The sequence below is a fragment of the Mesoplodon densirostris genome, chromosome 7 (genome assembly GCF_025265405.1).
Source record: "Mesoplodon densirostris isolate mMesDen1 chromosome 7, mMesDen1 primary haplotype, whole genome shotgun sequence".
NCBI lineage: Eukaryota > Metazoa > Chordata > Mammalia > Artiodactyla > Ziphiidae > Mesoplodon > Mesoplodon densirostris.
The window spans coordinates 55921677-55946788 of NC_082667.1; the positions used below are offsets into that span (position 1 = coordinate 55921677).

The window sequence follows — 25112 nt, forward strand, 5'->3', positions numbered from 1 at the left end:
AGTAATGCATAATATACTGATGTTGTATTTGTACAGTACTCTACAGCTTACATCTGTTATTTGCATCTATTGTTTAATTCAATCCTCAAAACAACCCTGGACTTGAGTGCATCTCATTTTTTCCTGGTCTGGTGCTTTTGTGAGTCTGAACCGGTATAAGGTAGTTAACACCTTGAGAAGAAATTGTTTTGCTTGACTCAGAGTAATCTGGGATGGTATTTCCTTTAGATAATTACACTGAGATATTAACGTAGCAGAAAGGTACACAGACAAGTGTGGGCAAGTCAGGTCCTATCTCTGGACTTCAGTTTCTTCATTTAAGCAAAAGGGGTTGTGGATTCAGGGTCTTTCACCTCCCAAACTGCTGGTGTGTGTGTTCAGATGTATGAGGTCCATAAATGGGCACTATCTGCAAAAGTTTTTTTCCTTGCTTACTTGACAGGTGTGTTAGTGCTAAGGGAGGAATGCAATATGTGTTAAGCACCTATGCTGATGCTTCCATGTTCCATGATTTTAAAACTGTACACGGCACACAAATAAGATAAATTAGTACTATTATAATTTTGCTTGTTTTTTTTTCCCCTTTAAGACCTGAAGGTTTTTTTGACCTGGAATTCATATGTCTAATCATATGTCTATTTGAGGCAGAAACAATCAGGAACTAACCAGTGGGCTTCAATAGCTTCTGAGCCTCTGTAATCATGGAGACACAGTCTCAAAATGTCCAGTTCCCCAAGGACTGGGCATATTTGCCCTTTAAGAATGGTATATCTGGTGGGATAGTGGAGAATGGGGACAGGAATATAGACATCAGCTTTATGACAGAAGATGTCTAGAGGTAGGATGATCAGGCAATGGGGAAATAACTGCCAATGCAAAGAATCCCATCCTTATTTGATTGTCCATATCTTATGATATCAACTTCCTGACATGTAGCTAGGATCCTAACTAAAGAGTTGTAGTTGGGAAGCTGGTGACCATAATTTCTGTCTTCCAGGCAAACTTACAAGTGACTTTTCCCCCGAATTGACCTGACTTCCCTGGGAAGCATAATCACAGAGCTTGCCTAGAATACATTTTTGCAGTACATAGAATTTTAAGTTTCTTTCAATCGCATCATATAAATCTGACATACTGACATGTAAGGTTACAAATATTGTTGCATATCACTCATCTACAAACACACAGGGTTCATGGTTATAGGCATAAAGTGTGGTTTTTAGTCATTTAGAATGGACATGATTACATTCCTAGCATTATTCCTACTATTTCTCTGCCTTTCTTCCTCCGTCCCTCCTTTCTTCCCTCACTTCCTGATGGCCACTAGAGCATATATTCTCCTTACTACTACATACTGCCTCTCATGAGAGTGGAGTGGGAGAGGCAATGGGGAGGATTATTTTTGCTGCTATTTTTATTAACACTTGCATTGCCAGATTGTGTGTAGAGCTTCATTTGACAAATGTCACTTCATCTAACACCTGTTTTTTTTCTTTCCCCCACCTGTTGTTCAGTGCTTCAGGCACTGTGTACACTGCAATGGATGTGGCCACAGGACAGGAGGTAAGTATCCACCACCAACTACTACTCCTTCAATTCCACTGTTTCTTTTTTCTTTTTGTTAAGTTTTTGCCCTTCTTAGCTCAATTGGGACACTTCTAGTTTCTCAGTATTACAGACTAGAACTCCTTAACATGATGGGATTTACAGATTTTGGAAAAAGTCACTGTGGCTACAGTGTAGAGAAGAGATTGGGGGAGATAAGAGTGGAGCAATGAGTCAGGAGGTTACTGTGTAATTCCATGTGAGAGATGATGGTCTGGACTAAAGTGATAGCATAGTATGGGTGGGGAGAAGTGGATGAATTTGAGAGGTACTTAAGTAGATATGACAGAATTCGATGAATGTGAGGATGGCTCACAAGTGAGTGGTACTAGTCAAGGAGAAAGAACAAAGGAGGAGGTACAGATTTGAGGGAGTTAGATGTTGCCTGAGAGACTTTCTTGTGAAACTGCCTGGTGGACAATTATTTTTACAAGTCTGGTGCTTGGGAGAGAAATCTGATATAGAAGAGATTTAAACATATGTCTCTTGCCTCCCAGTCTAGTGGTCCTTCCATTACTCTGTGCCCAGGATTCCAGTAGACATTGAAGTCCTCATTTGGAGGCACCTCTTTGTCTCTCACATTTCATAAGCTGGTAAGGCTCTGATCTTATTGCTAAAGCCTGATACCTAAGATCTTATTTTCAGCAGAAGGAAGCCATGAAGGGAATCTAGAATGTTTGAAATTTCTTTGTATTGTACTGTTTGGTTGCAGAGCAGGAATGTTGGAAGGTGGGTTGTATATGGGAGTTGCCTGGGGAAGATCTTAGTTCAAAAGACTAATGGGCCTCAGAGCTTAAGAGAGGCACCTCCTGTTCCAGTGAAAACAGAGTTGGGCTCTTCTGAGGGAGGCTACTAGGACCTGCTTTTATATGTTTGGTGGTTGAAACCCCATGGTGTACTGGAGAAGTCATGGTTAATAGGGAAAGCACGTACCTCACTGTGCTCTTGTCAGGCTTTTACAAGTGTCTGAGCCAAATATTGAGGCTCCATCGAGGGTAAGTCAACTTAAAAAAAAAACACATTATTATGTTTAAAGATTTATTAATTGTTCTTTGATGTGAGAATCCAATAACCTAGATGTTTACCTTTACTTACTTATAAAACCTTGGGCAAGTAATCTGACCTCCTAAGCCTGAATTTTATTTATTTATAAAATGTGCATGATAACATATACCTCACAAAATGTGAATGAGTTGAGTGAAGTAATGCGTGCGAAAATATACCATAAACTAAGAATTACATATATATTAATTTTTATTTGTATTTATTTATTCTAAAGAATGTTTACTGAACATTTGCTTTATGCTACACTTTGCGCTAAGAACTATGTGAAAGATTCAGGCATTAAAATCATATATATAAATGTAAGAAACCATACTTTCTATTGTGTACATATAAAACTCTTATAATGCTGGACAGGAACCTGTGACAAAATAATGGTAAAGAAGGAAGGATGGTATCATTCTGCTGATTTTAAATATGCTGTATTGGAGGTAGAGATAGAAAAAAGGAGGTTATATTAAATATTAATATTAAAAAGAACCCTATGAGGTAGGTAATATTATTTCCTTTTTACTGATGAGGAATTTGAGACTCAGTTTAAGTAACTTTTGCAGGGTTGTGCTAGTAGCAGTTAGCAAGGGCTGGGTTAGAATCTTTTGATTCTAAAATTTTAACTTGTGCTTTCTGGGCTGCAAGGCTGCAGCAGAGCTAAGGTTAGGCACCACGGCCCCTTGTCGTGTTTCTGGCCTCTGGGGCCTCACAGCCCTTAATGGGAGGCAGGCTGGTGCTGGCTGGTTCCTGGAAGGCCTTGAGGCTCCATGTGTGAGCAGCTGGCCACAGGAGAAGTGGCCAGCTTGACTTCACTATGTGCCTGCCTTGTGGTTAAAAAACTATGAATGGAAGGGAATCCATTAGGGTGGCTAATGCAGTGTAGCCAGGAAGGCCTCATTTCCTCCCCCAGGGAGTGTAAATCTTTAGTGCAGCTATCGAGATACTCTGTGTTTGTGAGCGAGTGCTTATTGGGAGTTATCCAGCTGAGAAGAGGAGAGCTATTGTCTGTCATATGTAAGAAGATTAGCATATTAGTGCTGGAAATCTCCCAGTTACAGATCCAGCAATTAATTTTCAAATCCATTTTTTAGAGGGAATGTGTGTAATAGAAAGAATAGACTGGAAGTGGCTTTGAAGTCATATGAACCTGAATGCATTGATTATGACCTTGGGCAACTTTCTTGTAAGTCTTAGTCTTCATTTTCTTCCCTGGAAATGCAGATAATGATTTTTGCTTGACAGGGTTGTTGTTAGGTTTTACAGAGATAATGTCAGTAAGAGCACCTAAGACAGAACTGGCATTCAGTAAACAGTAGTGGTGGGAGGGTGGTTTGTTTTTGCTGTCATTCCTGCTGATAACGTTGTCACTCTTGCTGCTCTGTGCCAGTTACTCATCAAATGCTGTTATGACAGTGATTAGCATTTTCATTGCTGTCTTACTGTATTATTTACATTTCTTATGTATGAGTAACACATTGACCACTGTCTCATTTAGTTCTCAGAACCATCCTGTGAGGAGGGGATTCAGGGTTGGGATTATTATCCTCAGTATTGATAAAGGGACTGAGGCTCAGAGAGCTTGTGACTGGTCAAGGTTAGTAAGTGACAGACTCAGCCCCAAAGCTTAGGCCCCCAGAGTTCAAGTCCAGTTCTTTTTCTGTTATAGGAGTGCTCTCTGCTGGCCTGAATAGGAGGGATCTGATTAGGTGAAGGGCATTTAGCCTGGCCCATAGTCAGTCAGTAGCTATTGAAAAGGATTCCTGGTGTCCTGCCACCCCCTCTGTCATCCACAGGCTGCCTCTTTTCTCCCTTGCTGCTGCCAGCAGTGACCTCTGTGGGGTTCAGTAGCACTGTCCCATCCTCCAGGATGGCCTGAGGAGCTGCAGAGAATCCAGATCTTAGTATGTGTTGTAAGGGCTTACAGTCTTAATGTAATGTGCCTTTAGATCACTGTGTTCCTCTTTAAACATTAGAAAAAGCTAAACATCAGCTGTTATAGCAAGCTGCAGCCAGACCAGAAGCCTAACCTGATAGGAGACTCCACTCCAAAGAATTTTTTTCTCGCTTGGGGCAGGGAATGGAGGTGATCAAAATGTTTTTAAAAATCATTTCTATTCTTACTGATGAACTGGCTCATGGGAGAAGATTTTCCATACTTGATTGAAGAAATAATAGAATTTGGGGTTTTTCCATAAAAGTTGAATTATTCATCCTCTACACTTCTTGCTGATTCTGGAAAGACTAATTTTAGTTGTTCTGTTAGGTGTTCATGTTCTTGGCTGTTATTTCTAGGGAATAAACATTTAGGAAATAATTTAAAGTCTACTCCTATGGGATAGAGCAGCCTATTGCTAATGCTCTTTGTGGTTTAAAAACAAAGTATTTATCAACCCACTCAATTCTGTCTTTTCCTCTTCATTTCTGAAAAGATTTGTTGAGCACCCACTGTGTGTCAGGCCCTGTGCTTGGCACCAGGGATGCTGAGCTTTCAAATGAGCTCTCAAGCTTCTCGAGAGACACACCCTAACTAATCATCATACAATTCAGTATGTGCTGAGTTCTACAAGAGAGGTATAAGTATAATCTTATGGGGCTTTAAAGAAGGCAAAAAGCCTATCTGGTCTGGAGAATGAGGTTTCTTTTGGTCTGATACAAAGTATAAGATGGTTTGGAACATGTAAAAACAGTGGAGCAAGATGTTCTAAATGGAGAGAAGCTCAGATTGTAGTATATGAAGGAATACAGTGAGAAAGAAGTAAGATAGGGGTCAGATCATAAGGACTTCGAATGTTGGGCCAAGGAGCATCTCTAGGCAAACAGGAGCCATTTCTGCTTTGAACAGGGGAGAGAGTCACCAAATGTGTACTGTGGGGAAGATTAATCTGGTTGTGTGTGCAGGATAAATGGGCGTCACTTTTGAGATTCTAATCCTGACTTTGCTACTGAATAGCTGTGTAGGCAAGTCCCACATCCTCTCTGAATCACAATTTCCTTATCTGTCAAAGGGGGTCAATTGTAATATTTAACTCATAACGTGTCTCAGAGGATTAAATGAAATACATTTGAGAATACCCTACATAGTACCCGACACATAAAAAAGGGCACAAAAGTGCCTTGGAAACTAACGTGTTCCTTAAATTTGTATTATGTGAAAATTTGTTTATTTTTGTAGACAAAAAGCCTATCAATATCTTTTTCATACATAAACATTAAGGATCCCCTTTTTCTATTCTTTCTTAACCTGGTCAACTCTGATTTATTTTTCCACAACAAGTTCAAAAACTCATCTCCCCTTTATGAAACCTCTGCATTGATAGTGTGAAAGAGTTCTTGGCCCAGTTTTATGTTCCTGTAACACTTTGTAGGGACTTTGGTTATAGCATACCTCTTTTATATTGTGATTTTTAAAAGTATTTTTCTAATATAAGTATTTTATTTAGTAGCAAGTTTGATCTTCACACTTTGGTGCACATGAGAATCGCCTGGAGGGCTTATTAAAGTACAGAGTTTTTGAGGAAAAGGAAGTCCCTATTTACTTGGGCTTGGATTAAGTAGAGATCTAAGAAGGTAAAGAGATGAATGGAAAGGTCCGTTTTTAAGTTCTTTCACTTCCTCATTTAAATCCTTCATAACTATATGTCTTATCCTCATCTCCAGTGATACCAGTACCAATGCCAAGTAATAAATGATCCTTATACTTAGCAAGTGAACTTTTCCATTAAATAGAAAGTTTGTGCACAAAAAAAAAAAAGCAAAACAAAAAAAACAACCCACAGAATTTCTGATTCAGTAGGTTTATGTGGGGACTGAAAATTCTTATTTGTAGCACATCCCTAGATAATGTTGATGTTGCTGGTCTGGGGACCTCACACTGAGTACCACTGGTCTCCAGAGATGAACTGTGATTTCCTCAAGGGCTAAGACCATATCTTACTCATTTCTATCTCCTTAGTGTTGATGTCTGGTACTTAGTAGGTGCTCAGTAAATGCTGAGTGACTCTGGTTGTACATTGAATGTACTCTAATTTCAGGTGGCCATTAAGCAGATGAACCTTCAGCAGCAGCCAAAGAAAGAGCTGATTATTAATGAGATCCTGGTCATGAGGGAAAACAAGAACCCAAATATTGTGAACTACTTGGACAGGTATGGAGTGGTAGTCCTGTCAGAGAGATAGGGCCTTTGGGATGGATGGATGGTGGAACTCTTAGGGGAGAAGGAAACACCAACACTCAGAACTGCCTCCATTTAAGACTCGTCTATGATGCTTGGCTCTCTGCCAATGACCCTGCATGTTGGTGGACACCTCTGATTGCTGCACAGTATTCTGGGGTTAGGCTGAACCCTACCACCCTGTAGCTTCTCACAGCTGATCCTGATACTGTTCGTTCTACCCCAGGGAATGCCTTCAGCCCATCTGCCTGAGTCAAACATGTAGGTCTTTAAATCATTCTGCATCTCAAATCTTTCCTTATCCTGCTTACCCTGCTGAATAACTTCTAGTTTGTCTGCATTCTCTTAAAATGTGACATTCAGTAGTTTCGTTTGAGATTTCACCAGTGCCGAGACATTGGGACCCCTCCTTTGTTCTAAACGCTACAGAACTTGATTTGATTTTTTTTTAAGAGTTCTGTTTCATTCTTGACCCCTGGTAACTTTGTAGTAAATTCAAATCTCTGATCCTTGTTTGTTGGAAGATTTTTAATCACAGTCTCGTGTTCAGTGCTTGTGATTGGTCTGTTTATATTTTCTATTTCTTCCTGGTTCAGTCTTGGAAGGTTGTGCTTTTCTAAGAATTTGTCCATTTCTTCCAGGTTGTCCATTTTATTGGCATAGAGTTGCTTGTAGTAATCACTCATGATCCTTTGTATTTCTGCAGTGTCAGTTGTTACTTTTCCTTTTTCATTTCTAATTCTGTTGATTTGAATCTTCTCCCTTTTTTTCTTGATGAGCCTGGCTAATGGTTTATCAATTTTGTTAAATTTACCAAGGCTTGATTTGTGACCCAAGTTATGATCTATCCTGGAGAATGTTCCATGAGCACTTGAGAAGAGCGTGTATTCTGTTCTTTTGGATGGAATGTCCTATAAATATCAATTAAGTCCATCTTGTTTAATGTATCATTTAAAGTGTGTGTTTTCTTATTTATTTTTATTTTGGATGATCTGTCCATTGGTGAAAGTGGGGTGTTAAAGTCCCCTACTATGATTGTGTTACTGTCGATTTCCCCTTTTATGGCTGTTAGCATTTGCCTTATATATTGAGGTGCCCCTATGTTGGGTGCATAAATATTTACAATTGCTGGGTCTTCTTCTTGGATTGATTCCTTGATCATTATGTAGAGTCCTTCTTTGTCTCTTGTAATAGTCTTCATTTTAAAGTCTATTTTGTCTGATATGAGAATTGCTGCTCCAGCTTTCTTTTGATTTCCATTTGCATGGAATATCTTTCCCCATCCCTTCACTTTCAGTCTGTATGTGTCCCTAAGTCTGAAGTGGGTCTCTTGTAGACAGCATATGTATGGGTCTTGTTTTTGTATCCGTTCAGCCAGCCTATGTCTTTTGGTTGGAGCATTAATCCATTTATATTTAAGGTAATTATCGATATGTATGTTCCTATTACCATTTTAATTGTTTTGGGTTTGTTATTGTAGGTCTTTTCCTTCTGTTGTGTTTCCTGCCTAGAGAAGTTCCTTTAGCATTTGTTGTAAAGCTGGTTTGGTGGTGCTGAATTCTCTTAGATTTTACTTGTCTGCAAAGGTTTTAATTTCTCTTTCGAATCTGAATGAGATCCTTGCTCGATAGAGTAATCTTGGTTGTAGATTTTTCCCTTTCATCACTTTAAATTTGTCCTGCCACTCCCTTCTGGCTTGCAGAGTTTCTGCTGAAAGATCAGCTGTTAACCTTATGGACATTCCCTTGTATGTTATTTGTTGTTTTTCCCTTGCTGCTTTTACTATTTTATTTTTGTATTTAATTTTTGATAGTTTGATTAATATGTGTCTTGGCATGTTGCTCCTTGGATTTATCCTGTATGGGACTCTCTGTGCTTCCTGGACTTGATTGACTATTTCCTTTCCCATATTAGGGAAGTTTTCAACTATAATCTCTTCAAATATTTTCTCAGTCCCTTTCTGTTTCTCTTCTTCTTCTGGGATCCATATAATTCGAATGTTGGTGCGTTTAATGTTGTCCCAGAGGTCTCTGAGACTGTCCTCAATGCTTTTTTTTTTTTTTTTTTTGCGGTACGTGGGCCTCTCACTGTTGTGGCCTCTCCTGTTGCAGAGCACAGGCTCTGGATGCGCAGGCTCATCAGTCATGGCTCACGCGCCCAGCCGCTCCGCGGCATGTGGGATCTTCCCAGACTGGGGCACGAACCCGTGTCCCCTGCATCGGCAGGCGGACTCTCAACCACTGCGCCACCAGGGAAGCCCTGTCCTCAATTTTTTTCATTCTGTTTTCTTTATTCTGCTCTGTGGTATTTATTTCCACTATTTTATCTTTCAGGCCACTTATCCATTCTTCTGCCTCAGTTATTGTACTATTGATTCCTTCTAGAGAATTTTTAATTTCATTTATTGTGTTGTTCATCATTGTTTGTTTACTCTTGAGCTCTTCTAGGTCCTTGTTAAACGTTTCTTGTATTTTCTCCATTCTATTTCCAAGATTTTTGATCTTTACTATCATTAATCTGAATTGTTTTTCAGGTAGACTGCAGTGGCGGGCTGCATAGGCTCCCGGGAGGGGAGGTGTGGATAGTGACCTGTGCTTGCACACAGGCTTCTTGGTGGCTGCAGCACCAGCCTTAGAGTTTCATGCCCGTGTCTGGTGTCTGCACTGATAACTGTGGCTCGCACCCGTCTCTGAGGCTCATTTATGCTGTGCTCTGAATCCCTTCTCCTCGCGCACCTGAAACAATGGTCTCTTGCCTCTTAGGCAGGTCCAGACTTTTTCCTGGACTCCCTCCCGGCTAGCTGTGGCGCACTAGCCCCTTCAGGCTGTGTTCACACAGCCAACCCCAGTCCTCTCCCTGGGATCTGACCCCCAAAGCCCGAGCCTCAGCTCCGAGCCCCCACCCGTCCTGGTGGGTGAGCATACAAGCCTCTTGGGCTGGTGAGTATTGGTCGGCACTGATCCTCTGTGCAGGAATCTCTCCACTTTGCCCTCTGCACCCCTGTTGCTGCGCTCTCCTCCATGGCTCCAGAGCTCCCCTCCACCATCTCCACCAGTGAAGGGGCTTCCTAGTGTGTGGAGACTTTTCCTCCTTCACAGCTCCCTCCCAGAGGTGCAGGTCCCATCCCTATTCTTTTGTCTCTGTTTTTTCTTTTTTCTTTTGCCTACCCAGGTACGTGGGGAGTTTCTTGCCTTTTGGGAAGTCTGAGGTCTTCTGCCAGCATTCCGTAGACGTTCTGTAGGAGTTGTTCCACATGTAGATGTATTTCTAATGTATTTGTGGGGAGGAAGGTGATCTCTATGTCTTACTCCTCCGCCATCTTGAAGGTCTCTCCTAGGTGCCGTTTTTGTTTATCACATAATAGAGCTGAGTGATCCAGTCCCTGAGACTATCGGTTTTAACTCATGTCAGCCCCATAATCTCTCTAGGGATACAGTACTAATTGGGAAACCTTGGCTTCCAGAAGCAGCTTTGGTTCTGCAGCCTTTACTGAATTTATTCCATTCTTAGAATCAGAGACATTCAAAATGGAGATCATTGTCAGCATAATGGCTATGTGTATAAAACTCTACAGCTTTTCAATGGCTCTTACAGTTAATACTTCATTTTACATTTACAATTATCTTTTATTTTACTCATTGAATTATTCAGTAAATATTGACATCTACTGTGCCACACTTTCTGGGAATGGAATCTTGAACAAGACCCAGTATGGGTCTCATGGATCTCAAATCTAATAGAATTCTAAAGAAGGTTTAGTGACTTTCCCTAATATTGGTAAGATGGACTCCAAATCCCATCTTTGTCAAATGTTTGGATGCTCTCTCCTTTCATGCAGAGAGGTGTGGGAATCATGCCTAATTTTAAGAAGTACTGCTTTGTGTTGTGATGAAATAATTTTGTATCTTCAACCTAGTGATTGTAGTTCTGTCTTTTGGGACTTCACAGAACAGTGTGCTTCGTTTTCCCCAGGCGAATCCTTAAGAGATGTCAAGTTAGTGATTCTGTCCCACAGATTCTGGTTTTCTTTAGAAAAAAGAACCCTAGACTCTTCCAGAACTGAGGGAAATGCAGAGTCACTCTGGTATATGCCTGTCCTTTGAAAGCCACTGCTATGGTCCAGTGTACTCTATTCCTTCTCACCCTTTATCTTTACTCCTACAGTTACCTCGTGGGAGATGAGCTATGGGTTGTCATGGAATATTTGGCTGGAGGTTCTTTGACAGACGTGGTAACAGAAACCTGCATGGATGAAGGCCAGATTGCAGCTGTGTGCCGTGAGGTAAGGCTAGTGGCCAACCAGACTTGAGCAGGACATGGCCTCCATATCCATATATCTCAAAGTTCTGCATCTGAAGGAATCTCAGCCTGGGCACTGTAGAGGTGGGAAAAATTAGTTGTACTCTCTCCCATCATCCTCTTTTTATACCTCTTTTTAAAGATTACTATATTCTGAAAGTGAGAAATTTCCAAAATATATATATATACACACATATGTATATATATGCATAATCACGCATAATTTCAACCTCTTAAAAATAACTATGAACACTTATTTTCCTTTACCTCTTTTATATGGGTATATATTTTAAAGATATTTTTATTCTGCTTTCCTGCTTTATTCATGTGCTATGAAGGAAATAAAATAAGAGTAAAAAGACAGTGACAGAGGAGGTACTATTTCAGACTGAGTAGTCAGGGAAGGTTTTGCCATAGATTTGAGTAAAGATCTGAATGGTATGAAAGAGTAAGCCAAGCAAAAATCTAGGGTAAAATACTTCCAGGCAAAAGAAATAGGAAACAAAGCTTAAATAGGCATTCTCCTCTCTCCTCATTGCTATTATATGTCTCAAGACTGTAAAATGCTTGTATAAGAAGGGAAAATAAATACCTCTGCAAGGCCTCCATGAAAAGCAGTGTCCTCAGGGGATAGCCACATTTTCGTTAGAGCAAGGAGATGAGGAGAGTATTAGAAGAAGTTGAGCATATTGGATGCTTTGCTGATAAGAGACTGGAACTTTCTGATAGGCTAATAATAGAAAAGTTTGGGAATGAGGGAGAGTAGAAGGTTTAAGTGATTAGAAGATTAGGTTCAGAGTTTTATGGGGATCAGTATGCTTGGGTTTTGATGATGCAAGATTTGGAGGCATAGCGATGTAGTTTTATATTAATGTTAGGAAGGATAAAGTCATGTGAAATCATTACTGTCCTAGAAAATATGATCACCTTTTCATTAAAAACCCTGGGATCTAGAACACATACACACATAGGTTAATGGAATTAACACAGGCCTGGGATTCTTAGGAGATCTGATTTCTTTTCTTTGCTGGTCCGCTAAGGCAGTGTTTCTCAACTTTTGTTTCATTATCTTCCCTCCCCCACCCAGGAGCCTTTTAAGACATTTTTGCCTAATCACATTCCCTTCATGAAATTTGATACCATAGATAAACTGTATATCTGTTTATATACTGGGGACCTTTGGAAAACCACAACCATTGTAATATCTAAGATGTTTTTCAGTCACCCCAAGGACTGACTTTCACTGGTGTTGAGATACATGCTTGGGGAAATCAATAAGCCTCAAGTGATTTATCTTAGAAATTGCAACATTCACACTGTATATGCCTTAGGGGTACCATATGGATCAAAAAGCATTTGGAGAAACATTTAAATGTTACCTAAATAGGTGGCATTACTATTATCCTTAAGTTCTCATGGAGATAGTTCCCCTTTCTAAAAATACCTTTATTGAGATATTATTCACCCATTTAAAGTGTATAACTTAATGGGTTTTAGTATATTGAGTTATACAGCCATCACCATAATCAATTTTAGAACATTTTCGACACCCTAAAAAGAAACTCCATATCTATTAGCAGTCACGCCCCACACCCTCTTTCCCAGCCCTCCCAGCCCTATGCAACCACTAATCTATTTTCTATCTCTATATATTTGCTTGTCCCAGGCATTTCATGTAAATGGAATCATATAATATGTGCATCTGACTGGCTTCTTTTGCTTAGCATAATGTTTTGAAGGTTCATCCGTGTTATAGCATATGTCCTTTTACTAGCAAATAAGATTCTATTTACTTATCTTTCCATCAATTGATGGACATTTGGGTAATTTCCACTTTTTGGCTGTTATGGATGATGCTGTGAACATTCACGTACAAGTTGTTGGTTGGATGTATGTTTTCATTTCTCTTGGGTATATGCCTAGGAGTGGAAATTCTGGTCATACAACAACTCTATGTTTAATATTTTAAGGACTGGCCAAAACGTTTTCCACAGTGGCTGTACCATTTTATATTCTCATCAGCAGTGCATGAGGGTTCCAATTTCTTGAAATCATCCTTTTTGTTTATAATTTTTTTAAATTAATTAAGTAATTAATTAAGTTTTGGCTGTGTTGGGTCTTCGTTGCTGCACACGAACTTTCTGTAGTTGCGGCGAGCGGGGGCTACTCTTCGTTGTGGTTCATGGGCTTCTCATTGCGGTGGCTTCTCTTGTTGTGGAGCATGGGCTCTAGGTGCGTGGGCTTCATTAGTTGTGGCTCGCGGGCTCTAGAGCACAGGCTCAGTAGTTGTGGCGCACAGCCGTGGTTGCTCCGTGGCATCTGGGATCTTCCTGGAGGAGGGATTGAACCCATGTCCCCTGCATTGGCAGGCGGATTCTTAACCACTGTGCCACCGGGGAAGTCCCTGTTCGTAATTTTTTACATCCAGAGGCCAACGTCTCTAGCCTCCTTAGGAAAGCAAGTCATACTTTTCCAGGGAAAAGCCGCTTCTGGATATTTGTTTGTTTTTAATTTAACCATTGATGTGTTCTTAGAAAGTGAAGTATTAAGTTGAGAATATTTAAATAGTATCTTCTAATTCGTTTTTCATTTTTAGTGTTTTTTAATCAGTGGAAGCCCCTAAAATTTTAGCTTTCGGTTATGAACTTAAACTAGTATATTTAGTAGTAACTCTGAGAGTATCTTTTCTGATCCCCACATTTTACAGATGGGGGATAGCCAGTAGCCCAGAGGGAGTAAGAGATTTGTCTAGAATAATATTGTTGGTCAGAACCATGCATTTTCATTGTTCCATTCAGTCTCTATGTTACTTATTTTTCTTGCTAAGTCTGGGTGTTTTCCAAGGTTCTTTTCTTTCTCCTCTATCTCATATAGCATTTGCCAGTTCCAACCATTACCATTACTTAAAAAAAAAAATCACCTCTTCACAAATGACTTGTAAACATTTATTTCAAGTCCAGCCTCTCTACAGAATTCAAGATTCACATCTGCAGTGGCCTACCAGACGTTAGTCTGCAAATGTTTATAGGAATATAAAAACCAGCATACCCCAAACAGTACAAATTTATCTCCTCACCAAAATAAGATTATCCTCCTAAGTTCACTGCTTCTAATATCATTTCTGTTGTCTAGTTTCCCAGATGTAACTCTTATTTGTCACTTTCTTCCAGTTTTTTCATTACGAAATCCTTTCCATTCTTCCTCAGTATTTATTTATTTTTTGCTGCCTCGGGTTCTTTGTCAAGGTGCTGATGTTCTGTAAACAACTCTAAAATACTTTGGAGGAACTCCTGTAGTTAAAGAAAACTATTATAAGCTATGTTATAATACGGTATGGTCAAGTATATTATAAGAACGATATAAGGCAGCACGGAATGTTAAAAGAATGCTTAGCTAGGAGATAGGAGACTAGGTTCCAGACCTGCCTCTTCCACTTATTTGGAGTAAGTCCTTTTACTCAGTGGGGCCTCACTTTTGTTATCATCAAATGAACAGGTTGGATTAGCGATTTTCTGTAAATCTTCATGTTATATGTCCTTTCTTTCTCCCTCTGCCCACACCACTTCAATAGTGCCTGCAGGCTTTGGAGTTTCTGCATTCGAGCCAAGTTATTCATAGAGACATCAAGAGTGACAACATCCTGTTGGGAATGGATGGCTCTGTCAAGCTAAGTGAGTAAGAGTTGTAATACTTCTCTTCCCTGTGGGACCCTGTCTCCTCTGGGATGATAATCATATAAGAGTAGCTACAAGACTCACCAGAGAATCTGTATTTCCTTGGGTATGCGGGCACTTTATATTACTCAGCACTATATAGGATGACATTTCTTTTTTTTTTTCCACTCATTTATACATTCAGCCAAAAAAATTTACTGAATGCCCACTATGTGCTAGGACCCATGATGGGCGCTGAGGATACTTTTGCCTGTATTTAAGTAGTTCTCAATCTAGTATGGGAAGCACAAAACACATAATTAGAAGAAAGAGTTTAGTGTAACTTCTTTCATTCAGTCATTCATTCAGCAAACTTTTATTAAATGTCTGTTGTATGCTGGGCCCTCTGGGAATGAAAAAATGAGTAAGAAGACATAGTCCTTCTTATTGAAGGCCTCATAATTAAATAAACATATAATTGCAGTATAATGGGAATGAACTGCAGGCAGAACATTTTGTTCAAATGTGTAAGGACCAATAGTCCAGACAAACAGGTTGTGTCACAGATGGATGGGCTGCTTATGGGAGGACTGTTAGCAGTCTGTGTCCTGGGGCACAGGGTGAGGAACTTATTAAAGCAGGTCCATGCCTAGTTGTAGGTGATTAGGGTTTAAGTCCAGGACTCATGCCCAGGAAATAAAGCAAGGACCTAGTTACCAGATACCGGTGTATGGGAATGATTTTCAAGAAGAAAGCAGTACTGGGGCAAGTAATCAAGGTCAATGGGGGTGGCTTGGACTTTAATGCCTAGTGCTTCTGGTTTGAGGAGGGGTAAGGAAGCCAGAGATGATATTTGTTATGTTCCTCCTTCGAGGTTGAACAGGAGACAGGCTAAGAGCTGAAGGTGGCAGTTAAGTGATTCTAGCTTTGGAGAGACAAGGGATGCAGTGGCTAGGATGCAGGCAGAGCTTGATACCTAGGGGTAGGCACATAGTCAATATTTACAGAAGGAATACCCTACATATAAATCCTTTCTGTCTTGTCTTTTCTTTTTCTAGCTGATTTTGGATTCTGTGCCCAGATCACCCCAGAGCAGAGCAAACGGAGCACTATGGTGGGAACACCGTACTGGATGGCACCAGAGGTTGTGACACGGAAGGCCTATGGGCCTAAGGTTGACATTTGGTCCCTGGGCATCATGGCCATCGAAATGATTGAAGGGGAGCCCCCATACCTTAATGAAAATCCTCTGAGAGTGAGTGTTACTAGGCCCATGTCAAGATATTTGGGCTGTTGGATTTCTCTTTTCTGGATAAAACTAGGCACTGTTGAATTTAAAGTATAAATGCTTAAAGAAAAGGTATATTAGCAGTCATTCATTCATTTATTCAATGATTATTTGAGTCCTTATCATGGGCAAGAAACTGTTCTACTGATAATAAATTAATATATAGTAACAAGAAAAGAGCTGTGAAAAAAAGCAGAGTAAGTGGCTTAAGAGAGTAAGGGGGGAAGGAGGGAGAAGTGTGCTACTTTATTCTAGGTAGAGAATGAAGTCTTCTCTTATAAGTTATTTGAGGAGAAATCTGAAGAAAATAAAGTAGTGAGCCATGAGATTAATCTGACGTAAGAGTTTTCCAGGTGTCAAGTATATAAAGAACTTGTTTTGAGAACGTGCTTGATACATCCTAGGGAAAACCAAGGAGGCCAGTGTCCCTGAAGTGAGTGAACAGAGTGGACAAGGTTCTGTGTTAATTTGAAATGTTTATTAAACATCCAAGTGGAAATACTGAGTAGAATTGCGCATAAGAGTTCAGAGTTCAAGGGTGAGAGGTCAGTACTCTAAATATAAATTTATTAGTGGGTATTATATAGTTGGTTTATTTAAAAATCAGAGCTAGTTGAAAATGAGATCACTCACCTAGGGAGTGAGGGGAGAGTACTGAGACCTGGGATACTGTCATGTTTACAGGTTAGAGGAGCTAGCAAAGTGGCCAATGAGTAGCCTTCCAGGTAGGAGAGCTGAGAGAAGTGTCCTGGAGGCCAAGAGGACAAAGTGTTTCGAGAAGGAGGATGAATCACTGTGTTAAACTTGACTGATAGGTTGCATTTAAGATAATGCTAAGAAATGATCATTAGATTTGCCAGTGTGAAGGTTATTGATGACTTTGACAATCAGTTTCACTGGAGTGATAGGAATGAAAGCCTAATTAGAGTAAATTCACCAGAGTGGGCAGAGTTGAGATGGCATGTGTAAGCAGTTAGTTTTTACTTTTCATTGTTGTTTTCTTTTAAAGGAGTTTTGCTTTAAGGTAAGGAGTTTTGTTAAGGTAACAGTGGCGCAATATCTTAAAGTGGAGTCAAGGAAGGGTTTGTTTGTTTGTTTGTTTATTTATGGCTGTGTTGTGTCTTCATTGCTGCACGCGGGCTTTCCGTAGTTGCAATGAGCGGGGGCTACTCTTTGTTGTGGTGCGTGGGCTTCTCATTGCGGGGGCTTCACTTGTTGCGGAGCACAGGCTCTAGGTGCACAGGCTTCAGTAGTTGTGGCATGCAGTCTCAGTAGTTGTGGCTCGCGGGCTCTAGAGTGCAGGCTCAGTAGTTGTGGCGCATGGGCTTAGTTGCTCCGCAGCATGTGGGATCTTCCCAGACCAGGGCTCAAACCCGTCTACCCTGCATTGGCAGATGGATTCTTAACCACTGTGCCACCAGGGAAGTCCCTTTTTTTTTTTTTAAGATATTATTATAGCATGTTTTTGTGCAGATGGGACTGATCTAGTGGAGAGGAAAATGGTCATGTACAAGAGAGAAGTGACATCTGTAGGAGTGATGTCCTTAAGTAGATGAGTGGGGTTCGATCAAGTACTGAAGTAAAGAGCATTAGATTAGAATATGCACAATTTATCCGTTGTAATAGGAGAGGGAAAGCCGGGTATGTGAATACAGATGCAAGTAGGTTGGTAATTTTGATCATGGGCAAATGTGAGAGTTATTTTTATTGCTTTCATTTTGTTGTTTATTCCAACCTCCCATTCAGTGCAGGAATTCCCTGTGCATTGTCACTGATAGGCGGTCATCTAATCTTAGTTGGATAGCTCTGATTATTGAAAAGGCTTTAGTGTACCAAACTAAAACTACCTTCGTAGTTTCTACCCTCGGCCCCTAGTTTTGCCCTGTGGATCCACATGCCACTCATCTTCTTCCATCTTAGAGTGGCCTTGAAAATGATATCAGTAGGGCGTGACAGAAATAAGACTGGGAGTAGAGTCAGAGGACATGAACTTGTGTAAACAGCATGATTCCAGGCATATCTCTTTATGTTTCTGGGCTTTATCTGTGAAATGGGGATGATAATTCTTGCCCTGCCTTTTACCCAGAGTTATTGTGGTCATTAAATGAGACAGTATTTGTGTAAACACTTTATGAATTAAAGTGCTGAGTGCTTTGAAAGGTTTAGTTTGACTGTGTTTTTCTTTACCTTTCCCAGGAGATGCTTCATGTTAGGGGACCAGGATGGCAACAGTGAAACAGGTTGCTCCTTTACAGAACGCTTCCTTTATATATATTTCTGTCCTGCTAGAAGAGATCAGTTTTTAGATGACTGAAGTGATGGCACCAGGAATAATTTCCTTCAGCAAATGGGCAGGTGTTTAAATCATCAGGCTAAATGAATAATAAACCATTTAGATCTATAATCAAGGATAATAATAAACCCTTGGGTCAGTAACACACTTCATAAGCTTACAAAGTGCTTTTAATATACTATCTTGTTTTATTTTTCAGACATGTGAGGTAGGCACTATTATCATCCCTGTTTTACAGATGAAGAAGTTGGAAGTTCACTGGCTTGCACCTGGTTACATGGCCTTTAAATGTTAAACCTGACCCTTAACTCATATTCTTTCCAGTATACCAAAGCTGCCTCTTTGTGTTCTGAAGGCAGAAAGCAGCTGACCATATTTCTAGAGGGCCTGTCTGGGGACCAAGAGAGAACCTCAGTTGGAGCCCAAGGCAATTCTCTGTTTGTATTGCCAGGCCTTGTACCTCATCGCCACCAATGGGACCCCAGAGCTTCAGAACCCAGAGAAGCTGTCAGCTATCTTCCGAGACTTTCTGAACCGCTGTCTTGAAATGGATGTGGAGAAGAGAGGTTCAGCTAAAGAGCTGTTGCAGGTAACTGTCCCTATGCAGGGAAGCACCTAATTCGAGAAATCACTAAACCAAGGCTTTTTTTGCTTCATTTTTGTCTGTGAGGTACTGGCTGTTATAGAACTAAGCTTCTCTCCTAGCACATCCCATGCTCAATTTGTATTCCGAGTTCCCTCATCTTTATCCTTGGGCCTTTGCTCATGTTATTCCCTTAGGCTCTTCTTCAGCCTATTAAAACTCTGTACATTCTCCTAGGCTGTATCTTTTAGAGTTACTTTCTGAGCTCCTGTTGAGCTTTGCTTGTATCTTCCTTTGGTGCCTGTTTTGTTCTGCCTGAATTAGTCTGGCAGAGTTTGAGTGAGTCTTAATGAGAAGAAACTCTTTGCTGTTCAAATCTTATACAAGTTATATTTTACTGGGATAAGCTCAAAAGATAGATTTTCAGTAAAGGATATCAGAGGGCATTAGTTTAGAGGATAGTTCCCAGCTTGGAAACCCTCTCAGATGGTGGGGATGATAGTCTGCTTGTTTGTTTGTTTATTTATAATTTTTTTGGCTGCAGCACGCAGGATCTTAGTTCCCTGACCAGGGATTGAACCCACGCCCCCTGCAGTGGAAGTGCAGAGTCTTAACCACTGGACTGCCAGGGAAGTCCCATATAGTCTGCTTGTTTGGAGTAAGATCCTGCCAGGCTGTGGGGAACCTGGAGCTGGGGGTTTACCAAGCCTTTTATACTCCACCAGCTTAATCATGAAATTACAGCATAATTATTTCATATGGTTGTAAAAACTGCTTTTAGCTGACCACATTATTTGTATTTAACATTTATGTCTCGGGTACAATTTCTCATTACTAGTGTTATTTTACTACAGTGCCAACTGGTGATTTAATAAGTATCACATGCAACTTAATGACAATGATTAATTTGTAGGCTTTCATAGTCAGTTACTTTTGTATTATGAGGACTAAGAGCAACTGGTCTGGGCAGGGCAGGACCTACCATACTATACCACATTAACGTTATGAACAATTCTGTCTTTCTTACTAGATTATAACTTCTATTTTATTAATCTCTTGTCTCCTCTTATACCTGAGACCTGACTCAAAATAGGTGTTCAGTGGGAGAGAACATTTGCAAATGATATGACTGATAAAGGGTTAATATCCAAACTATATAAACAGCTCATACAACTCAGCAAAAAAAAAAAACCCAAACAACCCAGTTAAAAAATGGGCAGAAGACCTGAATAGACATTTCTCCAAAGAGGAAATGCAGATGGTCAACAGGCACATGAAAAGATGCTCAACATTGCTAAGCATCAGGGAAATGCAAATCAAAACCACAATGAGATGTCACCTCATATCTGTCAGAATGGCCATCCTCAAAAAGAACACAAATAATAAATGCTGGAGAGGGTATGGAGAAAAGGGAACCCTCCTACCTTCTTGGTGGGAATGTAAATTGGTGCAGCCAATATGGAAAACAGTATGGAGGTTTCTCAAAAAACCCAAAATAGAACTACCATATGACCCAGTGGTTCCACTCCTGGGTATATATATGAAAGAAACAAAAGCACTAATTTGAAAAGATACATGCAGCCCAATATTCATAGCAGCATTATTTACAACTGCCAAGATATGGAAGCAACCTAAGTGTCCATCAACAGATGAATGGATAAAGAATATTCCATACAGTGGAATACTACTCAACCATAAAAAGAATGAAATCTTGCCATTTATAACAAGATGGATGGACTTGGAGGATCCTATGCTAAGTGAAGTAAGCCAGAGAAAAACAAATACCGTATGCTAACACATATATACGGAATCTAAGAAAAAAATGGTTCTGAAGAACCTAGGGGCAGGACAGGAATAAAGATGCAGACATAGAGAATGGACTTGAGGACACGGGGAGGGGGAAGGGTAAGCTGGGACGAAGTGAGAGAGTAGCACTGACATATATACACTACCAAACGTAAAATAGATAGCTAGTGGGAAGCAGCCACATAGCACAGGGAGATCAGCTTGGTGCTTAGTGTCCACCTAGAGGGGTGGGACAGGGAGGGTGGGAGGCAGACACAAGAGGGAGGGGATATTATGTATATGTATAGCTGATTCATTTTGTTATACAGCAGAAATTAACACACCATTGTAAAGCAATTATACTCCAATAAAGATGTTTTAAAAAATTGTGAATCACTATATTGTACATCTGTAACTTATATAACATTGTACATCAGCTATACTTCAATAAAATATAGGTATTCAGAAAATACTTCTTGAATTAAATGGGATTGCTTAAGCCTTCATTGAAATGTTACCCTCTGGAATATATTTAGCACCTCTTTGTAATCAGAGTAACTGACTACAGAGCACTGGTCTATTAGATATGAGATCTGAGTTCTGCCAAGTGTAACCCATTCGTTTCTAGCATCCTTTGGTAATAAAACCCCCTTATAACAGGCAGTATAATATAGGATCCTTTGCCTTTTATATGAGTTTTGTTCTGGAAACCCTAAGCTTTGGGAAATGTGCAAATACTATTCTAAGCCTCAAGATGATATTGTTAATTAGGTATTAAAATATAGTTATTGAAAGATGAATGCCTTCTAGAGTTTCCTTCCTGATATAATAATATAACTACTAATAAATACATTATGTTGAATTTTTGCCACATTCTAGGCACTAAGCACTTTATGTATTTTTTTCATCTATTCTTTTTAATAACCTTGTGAGTTAATAGAGGCTTATTTTCCCATTTCTACAGGTGAGGAAACTGAGGTTTCAAGTGTTTAGTAACTTTTCCATGATTATGTAGCTGATAATCAGTGGATCCAGGATTTCAGCCTATGTCTGTTTGGCTCTCAAGTGTGTATGCTCTTGGCCACTGCTTGGCTCAGAGTGTTAAAACTTGAAAGACCTTAGGGCTTATCTCATCTGCTTTGTTCATTCCACAGAGAAGGAAATTGAGGCTTCCCAGTTGGGTGTTGGATCATGCTGCTTTCTCAGCTGGGAGGGGAGTTGTATAAACATGTGATCTAAGAACAGTGATTCTTTAATTTGTTATTGTACATTGTAAATATTCAAAACCATGACTTTCAGAGTCTTAAATCATGAAAGCTTCACATCTTTGTCTCCTGTGAAAACACATATATGGACAGAAATACATAGGGTTTTATGTTTGAATTCATATCTTCATGATTTAGCCAAGATCTTTTATTCCTTTTGTAGTAATAGTAACTTCTTGTTCTCAGTACCTCTTTATATCCTATCTCTGTCCAAAAAGAAGTTGAAGCACTTCCAGCAAAGAATATGTGTAAATATGTCTATATGTGTGTGTATACATATACAATATGATTAATAAAAGAGACTTCTGAGGATGGCAGAAGAATCAAATATGCTAATCATTTGAGTTAAATAGTTTTGTTTAAACATCAGATTTGGTTCTTAGTTTCCTGGTAGCGAGGACAGAAAAGGAAATATGTTAGTTCCTATGTTTCTTATCAAATGGAAGAAACATCCTGCATCCTCAAGACACAAAGCTTTTTCACTAGTAAATATAAGAAAAGTCATTTTTAGTTAAGAGGCTCTGAGTCACATAAAGAATCGTTTTCCATAATGTTTTTTCCTGAAAACATAAAAATAGGTTTCATATGGTGTTTTCTCCAAAATGGTCTTCTTTAATAGTTGTGGGTGTGACCCAAATTACAGCCCAGTGAAAGTGGTTTGGGAAAGAACCAAGCCATTGAAGTCCTTCCTGGGTTAATTAGCCTTACTAGATTCAAGGATAGAACAACAAATTCCTAGATCAATGCTCCTGAAATGCAGTATTGCAATGTACCATTGGGTCATGATCAATTAATAACCTTCCCTCTGAGCTGATTATTATTCTGATTATCACCATAGTTTGGTCTTACCTAATATAAAATGGAATCATACGATATGAACTCTCTTGTGTCTGGCTTCTTTCATGCAACATAATGTCTGTGGGATTCGTCCTGTTGTTAGTGTATCAATTATTTATTTTCTATTGCTCTGTAATTTTTGTGTAGTATTATATAAATATAATATTATTCATTCTTCCATTATCTTGGACATTTGGGTTCTTTTCATTTATGATTGTCATAAGTAAAGCTGCTATGAGCATTTTTGTGTGTGTCTTCTGGTGGATTCACAAGCTCATTTCTCTTGGAAATATATCTAGAAGTGGAATTGCTGGGATATAGGATAGACATGTGTTTAGCTATAGGTAGATACTGCCAAACAGTTCTCCAAAATGACATGTTGTCTTTTAAAGATGTCCTTCAATTTGGGGATGATGATCTGAAGCTCTCCAGGCAGCACCTTGTGCAAACATGGATGCCCTTAACATCTTGTAATGGTTGCTGAGGAAGAATGGGAAATTGTCATGTGTCTTTTGTTCTTTTTCTCCTCTTTAGCATCAGTTCCTGAAGATTGCCAAGCCCCTCTCCAGCCTCACTCCACTGATTGCTGCAGCAAAGGAGGCAACCAAGAACAATCACTAAAACCACGTCACCCCAGCCTCATTGTGCCAAGCCTTCTGTGAAATAAATGCTCATTTCGGATGCTCTTCCTTGTCTTGCTCCTCCCCTTTCCTGATCTAGTGCTCTCAAGACTTTGATCCTTGAAAACCATGTGTCCAGCATTGAAGAGAACTGCAGTTGACTAATCGGATGATGGCCATTTAAAATAAGGAATTTGCTCCCAATCTGTGGATGTGAGGGTGGTTTATGATCAAGGGCTTATATGAATAAACCCTTGGACTCCTATTTCTACATAGCAGGATCCTTCCCCCACCAATCAGTTCTTGACTGTGTAAATTTTTGGCTTTATAACATTATCAATTTGCAGTTGGTTGATATTTTTCTTTAGTGCTTGCTTTTCTATTTCAAAACTGCCCAAACACGCTATTGTACTTGAAAATTGGAATAGCTTGAAGAATGCCATGGAGGTTGATATTCTTCCAGGGACATGAAATGGCTCTTTTTTCTGGACCATGACTTTGGCACAGCTGATCCTGATGTGGGAGGGAGAGCTACCACATTTTTCTTTGTATATGCTTCTAGCAGCTGTTTGGGAGGATCTTGACCCAATAGTGTTCCCCACGCTATTTCTTGTGAAATGGTCTTGGCTATGTAGCAGCTTTTGACTCCCTAAATCCCCCTAGGCTGCTGCCTTCATTCTGTCCTTGTTTAGAACATTGAGAGGTTTCCTAGGGCACATGCTGGGTGAGAGCAGTGTGAAAAGTCAGGAAAAAAGATTTAGCTGCTTTTAGAACAAGGCTGGGCATCAGCACCTGTCCAGCTATACCTATGTGATGTTTCAAGAACTCAGCCTCTTTTTCCATCAGCAATAAGGAGCTAAAAGATTAACTCAGATCTTCTGATGGCCTGAATCTTTGGGTCAAAGGGAACGATCTCCAAATCTGAGACTACATGTTAGTTTTGGATGGATTTGTTGGCCTGAGATGATAGTCTGCCAGCTGTGAGGGGACCCTGTTTTTACAATGCATGGCCAAGCTCTCTGCAAATGGAAATGCCTGCACTGGGTGTTGGGGATGTTTGCTACCTCCTGCTATCTTTGTGGTTTTGGTCCTCCCATTATGGTAGGACCCCTGGCCAGCATTATGGCTTGTCATGTCAGCCCCAGTGGCTACCTTGTCATGCTCTGAGGTACCACTGCCTCTGCAGCGCAAGTTTTATTTCCTTCAATAAAAGGAGATGAAAATATTCTACTTGAGTATGCCTTTCTTTGTTTCTTTCCTTCCTTTTCCCCTTCCTTTCTTTTCTAATTTTTTATTTTGATATATTGAAAGTTAAGAAAAAAAAATTTTTTTTCTTCCAGAATCATTTGAGATTAAGTTGCAGATAAGCTGCCCCTTTACCACTATATACTTCAATGTGTATTCTTTATTCTTAACACTTTAAAATATAATTTAATTAAGAGAAATGGGCCAAAAATGTTTGTATATTATAAGGTATTGGCTTAGGCAGTTGTGGAGGGTGAGAAGTCCCATGATCTGCATCTGCAAGTTGGAGACCCATGAAAGCCAGTGGTGTAGTCTGAAGGCCAGACAGCCAGAGAGCTGTGGTGTAGATTCTAGTCCAAGTCTGATGCCTGAAAACCAGAAGCACTGAGAGTAGGAGAAGATCAATGTCCCAGTT

The 25112-nt window shown here is 39.9% G+C and overlaps 1 protein-coding gene across 1 annotated transcript in view; it reads left to right on the top strand.

The window, feature by feature from the left end:
- Positions 1-24679, top strand: part of PAK1 (p21 (RAC1) activated kinase 1) — an 86573-nt gene extending 61894 nt beyond the window's left edge. The window contains exons 9-15 of the mRNA XM_060102954.1: positions 1515-1563; positions 6690-6802; positions 10994-11111; positions 14700-14799; positions 15840-16036; positions 18814-18951; positions 23367-24679. Coding sequence (XP_059958937.1) covers positions 1515-1563; positions 6690-6802; positions 10994-11111; positions 14700-14799; positions 15840-16036; positions 18814-18951; positions 23367-23453 — 802 coding nt within the window. The 3' untranslated portion in view covers positions 23454-24679. The remainder of the gene's footprint in view (positions 1-1514; positions 1564-6689; positions 6803-10993; positions 11112-14699; positions 14800-15839; positions 16037-18813; positions 18952-23366) is intronic.
- Positions 24680-25112: the final 433 nt, after the last annotated feature.